This window comes from Acanthochromis polyacanthus, chromosome 7 (assembly GCF_021347895.1).
Source record: "Acanthochromis polyacanthus isolate Apoly-LR-REF ecotype Palm Island chromosome 7, KAUST_Apoly_ChrSc, whole genome shotgun sequence".
Taxonomy (NCBI): Eukaryota; Metazoa; Chordata; class Actinopteri; family Pomacentridae; genus Acanthochromis; species Acanthochromis polyacanthus.
The window spans coordinates 2475210-2484767 of record NC_067119.1 but is presented as its reverse complement, the minus strand read 5'-3'; the positions used below and the strand labels follow the sequence as shown (position 1 = coordinate 2484767).

The 9558-nt window shown below is 41.5% G+C and overlaps 1 protein-coding gene across 1 annotated transcript in view; it reads left to right on the top strand.

Annotated features, from left to right (window-relative positions):
* Positions 1-57: 57 nt before the first annotated feature.
* znf608 (zinc finger protein 608) overlaps positions 58-9558 on the top strand; it is a 66971-nt gene continuing 57470 nt past the window's right edge. Inside the window, 1 exon segment of the mRNA XM_051951275.1 lies at positions 58-1104. Coding sequence (XP_051807235.1) covers positions 244-1104 — 861 coding nt within the window. The 5' untranslated portion in view covers positions 58-243.

The following is a 9558-nucleotide window of genomic DNA, read 5'->3' as shown; positions in this document are numbered from 1 at the left end:
ACATTAAAAGTAGACTTTTTAAAGGTAATTTCTCCGATCTATTCTAATTATTATCTAGTAATCTGAGTGTGTTTCTACAGATGGGTCCTGGCAGGCTGTGGACAGCAGCTGTCCTTCATCCCGGTGTTCCGGTGTTCCGGAGTTTCGGTGCTTCAGGCCGACAGACTGAAGCCTCTGCGGCTCCACGATGACCTGAATGCTGATTATTGTGGAGATCGACAAAGGAGACAAGGAAAGGAGGAGATGAACCGTTTCCTGAGAGCGGACTGCAGGGAGCTGTCACCGAAGCACACCGCCTCCTCCTCTTCCTCCTCCTCCTCCTCTTCCTCTTCCTCCTCCTCCTCCTCCTCCATCTCCATCACCTCCTCCTCCTCCTCCTCCAGCGCCGCTGGCTCAGGCGACAGACACGCGGCCCTGCCCTCGCTCCAGACCCGGGGACCTGGAGGCGGCGGGTCGGAGCCGCGGAGATCCGGGCTTAAACGCAGCCGAGCCGGCCGGGAGGGACGAGAGGAACCGGAGGCGGCGGCGGCGGGTGTCGCGGTGCGAGGCGGCGGCGGCGGAGAGCCGATCCTCGGGGTCGCCAAGCAGCAGCAGCAGCGTCGGGAGGCTCAAGGACGCAGCGGCGGAGGAGGAGAAGCTCCGGAGATGATTTCTGCGGTCAGCAGGGACGCGGACGGCGGCGGCGGCGTCTCCGAGGTGACCGCGGCCGCTCCCGCTGCGCCATGCGCCAAAGCCAAGGAGGAGAGGAAGGGGAAGAACGTGATCCGGGGCTGGAAGAGGGACCGGGACCGGGAACGGGAGAGGGACGCCGCCGCTCCTCCCGCCCGGACCAGGAAGGAGAAGCCCGGGGAAGGCTCGTCCCCTCCTCCCTCCGTCTTCCTGCCCGAGCATCATCTGTGCCGCGACGGCCCCGGTCTGTGCCGCTGCGCCGCCGCGCCGGACTCCAGGCTCCCGGGAGACACCGGCAACGTAAACAATAACAACAATAGCGGCGGTAACGGCGCCGGTAAAGCCGCGCTGGATTGTGGAGTTAAGAGCGGAGCTATTGTTGTCCGGAGGCAGCATGAAGACACACCGGCGGCCAAGAAACACCGAGGAGACAAGGTAGGACACCGGGACAGCTTTTATTGTCTGCAGGCCACAACACACACACACACACACACACACACACACACACACACACACACACACACACACATTATAACACACTATAACACACACCAACACATTGTAACACACAGCCTCTCTCCAGGCCTCAGGTGCAGCACAAAGAGCTTCAGATGTTCAGGTTTATTCTATTGTTGCTGCTTCAGGTTTGTATTTGTCTTGATGATGATGATGATGATGATGAAGGAGCAGCAGTGTGTCCTCCTCTTCCTCCTTTTCCTCCTTTCCTCCTCTTCCTCCTCTTCTTCCTCCTCATCCTTTAATTCTGTCTCAGACCAGATCCTCCTGTTTTTCTATCTTTGTTTCCTGGTTCGTTTCAGAGCAGAAATAAAAGCAGCAGAAGAATCATTTTACATCCAAATAATTGTTGGTTTAGGGGGTTGTGTTGCTGTTTTGTGTTTCTCTTTGCTGTTTTTGGTCTCTTTCTGGTCATTTTTAGACTCTGTGTGGTTGTTTTGTGTATTTTTGTGCTAATTTTCAGCATAATTTACTCAATTTTAGCATCTGAATGCCTATTTAGCTTTCTGTCTGGTCATTGTCAGTCTCTTTGTGGTTGTTTTGTGTATTTTTGTGCGAATTTTTAGCACAATTTTCTCAGTTTCTCAGCATCTAAATGCTTATTGAGCTTCTTTCTGGTCATTTTTCATCCCTTTGTGGTGGTTTTGCATATATTTGTGCTAATTGTGAGTGTCATTTATGTAATTTTAAGCATCTGAATGCTTATTCAGCTTTCTACCTGGTCATTTTCAGTCTCTTTGTGCTTATTTAGAGTGTTTTTTTAACTGTATTGCATATTTTTGAGGTTATATTTAGTGTAGTTTTCATTATTTAGAGCATCTTTATGGTTTCATAGCTTTTTTGGGTCATTTTCTGTCTCTTTGTGCTTATTTAGAGTGTTTTTTTTAACTGTATTGCATATTTTTGAGGTTATATTTAGTGTAGTTTTCATTGTTTACAGCATCTTTATGGTTTCATAGCTTTTTTGGGTCATTTTCTGTCTCTTTGTGCTTATTTTAGGTCCCTCTGAGGTCATTTTACCAGTTTTTGACCCTATTTTGTGTTTCTCTTTGGTATTTTTTGTCTTTTTGTGTTTGTTTTGCATATATTTGGGTTAACTTTTAATGTTATTTACATCATTTTAAGCACCTTAGTGGTTAAATAACTTCTTTTCTGCTCATTTCAGTCTCTTGCTGATGGTTTGGTGTATTTTTGCTCTCATTTTCAGTCTCTTTGTGCGTGTTTTACATAAATTTGTGCAGATATTAGGTGTAGTTTTAATCATTTAGAGTAACTTTGTGGTTGTTTAGCTGTTTTCTGGTAATTTCCGTCTCTTTGTGGTTATTTGGTGTGTTTTTGTTGACATTTTGATGGTTTTTGTGGTTATTTAGCTTTATTCCTGCTAATTTTCAGTCTCTTTGTGGTTAGTTTGGATTTTTTGTGACTATATTTTGTTTGTTTTTGGTGTTTTTAGTCTCTTTGTGGTCATTTTGAATCTTTTTGTGGTGGTTATTGCGTATTTTTTGCGTACATCTCTGTCATTTCAAGCATCTTAGTGGTTGTTTAGCATTTTCTAATTATTTTTAGTCTCTCATTTGACCAATTTTTGTCCCTATTTTGTGTTTGTCTTTGGTGTTTTTGGTGTTTTGTGGTTTTATTGTATATTTTTATGGAGACATTAAGTGTAGTTTTTTAGTCTCTTGTGATTTTGAAGGTTTTTGTTGTTATTTTACGTTATTTTGGTCATTTTTCCGTGTCTTTGTTGTTGTTTTCACATCTCTGTGATCATTTTGTGTCTAATTTTTGTCTCTATTTTGTGTTTCTCTTTGATATTTTTTTAGCCCATGTTGTGATTTTTGTCATATTTTGTCATTTTTCCGTCTCTTTGTTGTTGTTTTCACATTTCTCTGGTCATTTTCTGTCTCTTTTCCGTGTTTCTCTTACATTTTTTTTTAATCTGTGTTGTGATTTTTGTCGTTATTTAACGTTTTTATGCCTCTTTGTGGTCATTTTCACATCTTTCTGTCCATTTTGTGTTTTATTTTTGTCTCTGTTCTGTCTTTGACAGATTTCTTTAGTCTGTGTTGTGACTTTAAGTGTCGATGTGTCCACTTTGCGTTGTTTTTGATCATTTTTCTGTCTTTTTGTGATCATTTTCGCATCTCTCTGGTCATTTTGTGTCACATTTTTGTCTATTCTGTTTTTGTGTTAGTTTTTTTTAGTCTGTGTTGTGATTCTGTTGTTTTTTGCATTTTTCCATCTCTTTGTTGTTGTTTTCTTCACATCTCTGTGGTCATTTTCTATCTGATTTACTCTATATTTCACATTTCTCTTTGATTTTCTTAGTCTATGTTGTGATTTTTGTCATTATTTTGCATTTTTCCATCTCTTTATTGTCATTTTCGCATCTCTCTGGCCACTTTATGTCTGATTTAGTCTATATTCTCTTTTTTTCTTGGGTTTTCTTTAGTCTATATTGTGATTTTTGTCATTATTTTGCATTTTTCCATCTCTTTGTTGTCGTTTTCTTCACATCTCTCTGGTCATTTTCTATCTGATTTAGTCTATATTTCACATTTCTCTTTGATTTTCTTAGTCTATGTTGTGATTTTTGTCATTATTGTGCATTTTTTGGTCATTTTTATGTCCCTCTTCACATCTCTCTGGTCATTTTGTGTCTGATTTAGTCTCTATTCTGTTTTCGTCTTGGATTTTCTTTAGTCTGTGTTGTGATTTTTGCCATTTTTTTTGCATTTTTTGGTAATTTTTTGTCTCTCTGTGGTGGTTTTCGCGTCTCTCTGCTCATTTTACATGTGATTTAGCCTCTGTTTGGCGTTTCTCTCTGCTGTTTTGCGTCTCTTTGTGTCTTTGGTGGAGGGGAGTCGAGGACGGAGGAAGATGGAGGAGAGGTGAGCTGAGGTGGGAGAGAGATGTTTGATGGAGAGGCAGGGATTGGATGTGACAGCAGAGGACACGAGCTGAGAGAGTGTGAGCGAGGCAGATGGAGGACGTCCAGGAGGAGTTCTTTTGTTGTGTTGTTATTATTTCATACATGCAGGATTAGACACAGCGGCGGCGGCAGCAGCTTCCTCCCGCTGCTGGCAGATGCTGCTGACAGGAGGAACGCTGGCCGGCTCGGCTGCTTTGTTTGTTTGTTGATCTGAAGGATTCCCGGTGAAACGCTCCCAGTCGCCCTGAGACTCCCAGTCTTCCCTGTCAGCACCGATCCGGGCAGCGCTGACGGCTTTTCAGACGCTCCCAAACCCTGAAAACTGGATTATTCTGGAGATTCCGCTTCATTTCGGGCCGCTGCGTTTCTCTCCATTGTGTTGCTTCTCGCTAACTTCTCCTCATTCATCAGATTCAGAAAAAAGACGACAAAACAAAAGCACATTCCAAAAAAATCTGACTTTTATATGAATTATTCTTTGTTTTCAGCCTATCTGAAAGAAATCATAGAAATTAGATGGCTTGAAATTACATTTAGCTAATAGAGTTGCAGAAAATCTGCACAATTTATTATTCTATATTTAGTTTGAACATCGACACGTGCAGCAGTCACATCAGAGGAAGATCAGTGGACATTTTGCACACTATCCTATACTTTTACATTTTTTGCAAACAAAACTTGAACCAGGAATCGTAGAAACACCTCCATGTTTTGTTTTCCTGGACGTTTGTTGTGAGGAAACATTTTTAGGAGACGCTGTTTCTTCTCATTGAGCTGTGAGATGTTAAAACGTCGTGTATTCAGAGCAGTTTCTACATCTATCTGCTGCTGTTTTCCTGATCTGGACGAGCGTAGAGCCTCCAATGAGGCCGTCTGCTGCTGCTGCGAATAAAATGGATGCAGCGTTTGGTTGTGCTTCACTTCCGTTGCTTTAGATTTGGTGGATTTTGCAGCTGAGAGTTTTTTTCAGGCAGTTTTTTTACTCTCTAATTTGCAGAAGTGAAGAAGTATTTCTGTATTTGCACCTAATCTGCAGACCTCACGTCGTTTGGTTTGACCTCGCGGTTATGGAGCTGAATTTAGGGATGTTTATTCAGGTGGATGTTGAAAAAGTAGCTTTTATGCAGACCAGGCTGGAAACCAATAGCAATATGTAAAACTGTCAGGGGTAATAGTTCCACTTTGAAGCATCAGAGGCATTAAAACACTTATCTGTGAGCGTTGAGCATCGTATTTTATTCCCTCTTGTGATTTGTAGAGGCGGTTGTGAACCCAAAACCTTGATAGACTTCCACAAAAAGTTAGTATGAGCAGCATGTTTAATCGTTGTACCCTGACAGGAAGCACCATATTCGTATGATTTCTGAAAATATATCAGCACAAGAACTATTGAGGAATAAACAACAGACCAGTTAGCAGCCATTAGACGATACCACATGTTGGAGGAAGGTCAGGGTTCCTCCTCAGGCGAATCGGTTAAGTTATCTGCGGTCCTCAGCCGCCTGCAGCCGTTGGGATTCTGACGTCCCCTGAAGGACCTCCTCAGGTGGAGATGGATCCAGATTCCTGATCAAAGACAGCTTTCGTTTGCCTTGATGGTCTTTACCAGTTCAAATAATGCCTTTCAGTTTACAAAATGCCCCTGACCATTTCCAAAGGCTCATGGACATGGTGCTGAAAAACCTTGAGGGAACCTTGATGATGTAATCATCTCTTCCCACTCCTGGAACCAGCATTTCAAAGAGGTTCAAGAAGCTCCGGATGAGCTAAGGCAGGCAGGTCTCACAATAAATATGAAGAAAAGTAAATTCTTCCATTCCTCCCTGACCTTCCTTGGACATCTAACTGACTAACTGGTCTGTTGTTTAATCCTTAGTGCTAGAATAGCCGTTGGTTGGTAGCTGCTGCCTAAGACACGCTAAAAGGACTTCCTGTTGGTGGGCACTGGGAAGTTTTGAACGTTTTCTCAGGGTCCACCTGAACTCCCTTGGACGTTACCACATGTCCAAGATGATCTATGTGTTGGTTGTTGAGCTGTGAAGTTTATACTTGAGTTTTTGACACAAAAATGTAGAAACTGTTCACTTCTTTAACGTCGGTTAGCTTGGAACCAAGTCCACATTCAGCTCAGTTCAAAGTTGTGAGAACATGAAGCTGTTGTTGGTTTGTTCCTCCTGCTGCCAAAAATAATGGATCAATCCTGGAAGACTGTTAAAGTAGCATCAGAGATTTTTGAATCAATAAGATTTTGGTGAGATGAGAACTTATCAGTCAACTAATTGACCTGGAGGCTATGACTTTACTAACAAAACCACGGATGTTGACGGATGGATGTTCCTGGTGGCGCTAGAATAAAAGCATAGGGTCATAGGGATGAAAATTACCAAAAATTTGTTCAAAATTACTCCAAATTTGTCTTCAGTGACTCAACATTTGTCTACAATGGTTCATAAGTTGCTCAAAATTGCCAAATATTTGTCCAAAATGACTCGAAATTTGACTAAAATAACTAGAAGTCTGCCCACAGGAACTCACAATGTCACCATGAGTCAAAAATTGTCCAAAATAGCTCCAAATCTGACCAAAATGGCTCAACATTTGTCTAAAATTACTCAAAATTTGATGAAAACAACTCAACATTCATCTTAAATGACTGGAAAAAATGACTTAAATTTTGACAAAAATCATTAAATGTTTGTCTAAAAGGACTACAGTCATGATAAAGCGGCTCAATATTTGTCTTAAATGACTAAATCTAATCAAAATTACATTATATCTCCAAAATAACTCCAAATCGTACCAAAGTTATATAAAAACTGTCCCAAATAACTCGAGTTGATGAAAATTGCCCAATATTTCTTCATAATGGCTCCAAATTTGACCAAAATGACCAGAAGTCTGTCAGTGCTGGGGTGATAGAGCAGGAAGTCTACTAATCATAAGGTTTTTGGTTCGATCCCTTCACTGGTTTGTGAAAGGAGGAACTATGTGTCCACAGGGGTGTTTTTAGATGTGAACATTGGACGCCTGACAGGTGTGCAACCAGACGATGTCTATAGATGTCATCCAATGATACAGGCTACACCCTCTTATAGAAAAAACTGGCTGCACCTGATTGGACAAATGCTGCAGTTGTGGACAAGATTTCAAACTGGACCAACACGGGTTTCTTAAATGATTAAAATAGTTGATCAGAGTAGGTTTCTGAAAACATCTGAGGTGAGAAATAGGACATGAAATTGCTGAATCTGTCTTAATTTTACGTTTTCATAAGATTCCAGAGGCGTCAAGCGGCGGTTCGATGTCATAAAGTAGCCTAAACCTCAACTTCACGCAAACAAAGAGTGGCTAACATGGTGCTTCATCTCTCTTTTACTGGTGCTGGTAAAAAGGTCATTAGACGTCACGAAAGTCTTTGTCATGGTGGCCCTTTTGCTAGCTAAACGCCTACAAGGTTTCTGACCACTAACTAACTGTTATTTTACTGTATTTACTTATTTTAAATACGAGTGCTGGTAAAAAGGTCATTAGACGTCACGAAATTCTTTGTCATGGTGGCCCTTTTGCTAGCTAAACGCCTACAAGGTTCCTGACCACCAGCTAAACTTTATTTTGCTCTATTGACTTATTTTAAATACATGAGTGCTGGTAAAAGGTCATTAAACATCACAGAATTCTTTGTCATGGTGGCCATTTTGCTAGCTAAACCCCTACAAGGTTCCTGACCACTAACTACACTTTATTTTACTTTATTTACTTAGTAGAGTCCTTTATCCTCATGAAGTGTTATATGTACATAAATTCGCTTATTTGCATCTCTTTCATTGTTGCATTGACATTAAAATTCTCATCTGTGTGCCCCGATGAATAAAGTTTAATCAAAGGTGGTTACATGCAAAATAAACCTTCTGCTGGTCTTGATATGGATTAAAGTGACACGTTTATGGTGATATATTTTCCATCTACGTCACCCAGTCTTACCTACATCTGCTCAGTTGGTTCCAGGGTGTTTTCAGAAGGTTTTGAGTGTTTGTAAAGCTCCTGTAAAGCCACACAATAATTGATTTTCACCTCCCAGCTGAACGATGTCTGATCGACGGTTTACCACGAACCCTTCTCACAACTGATTGGATGAACGCTCCGCTCGCTGCACTGTCGTCACGGTGTTTGCATCTGATTTATTTTTTCTTTCTGCAGAATAAAAAAAAGAAAATCATGACAGCTGTTGCAGAAATATCGCATTTCCTCTCGGTAGAATCAAACCCAGACCTCCGTCCACCTGCTCGTCTCGTCTCCGAGCTGCCGCCGGCTTAAGTTCAGCCTTCAAAACAAACGCCGCTCCTCGTCTCGGCGTTTAATTATTATTCCGGAGTCTTTTTCGACGCGGCTTCCAATTAAGAGACGGTTCTAGAGCCGCTGCACCTTTCGGACGTTAATCTGATTAAAATGAGTCGCTGCGTTTAATTTAAATGGAATCAGGATTGGATTAAACAGTTGCAGCCTGCAGACGAGAACAACCGTGGAGTAGTAGCTGTTCAAAGCCGTGAGAGGAAGGAAGATTATAGCACAGAACCATATATTAAGTGTAATTTACGGAGAGCTGGTTGGCAGGTATAATGTCTGTAATCTCGTCAGGATTGAGCTTCATATTTTAGTCCTTCTTGTCCAGTTATCGGCACTGTTGTGATCTGTAGGACTATCGTGAACCAGAAATCTTGATTCTTGATGAGTTGAAGGGTAAAAGTTCATTCTGCCTGCAGCTCTATCAGCCTAAATGAATTATAAATCAACATAAAAAGCCAGTTTATGCAGCATTTTATAGTTGTTTTCTCCAGCAGCTGCACGTATTCACAGGATTTCTGAAACTATATCAACCAGCAGAAGAACTACTGAGAAATAAAACACAGACAAGTTAGCTTTAAATAAGTCTGACCCATTAGAGACTCCATTAGTTTGGGTCAGACATCAGCCGACACCAACTCGTTTCTGCAAATAGCTTCATCCACATTAAAAGGCTAAAATACATAATTCTCCTCTTACTGGGGAGCAAAGGTGGAGTGTTGTACTGTTACTTCTGCGCTCAGCGGCAACAGGAACTTCTGAATTTCTGATTTCTAGCTTGGAAAAGTCAAAGAAATGAAAGCTGAAGTCAGATTTCCAACCTTGATCTCATGCCCCAAAACTGAGCAAAATGCAGACGGATTCTTTGACATCAGTTATTTCGAAACCGACATCGAGGAAACCTTAACAATAATTATCGCACGTGTGCCCTGATGACTACAATTTAGCCTGAGGTGGTTACATTTTCTGTTAGGGGTAAGAGCAGATGTAAACAAAGGATTTGAATGATGAGTTCAAAAAATGCCTCGATCGATCATATTTCCATTATCGACTAATCTGTGAATTATGTCATCTGTTAGTTGACCTCTGTGGAGTTATTTAAA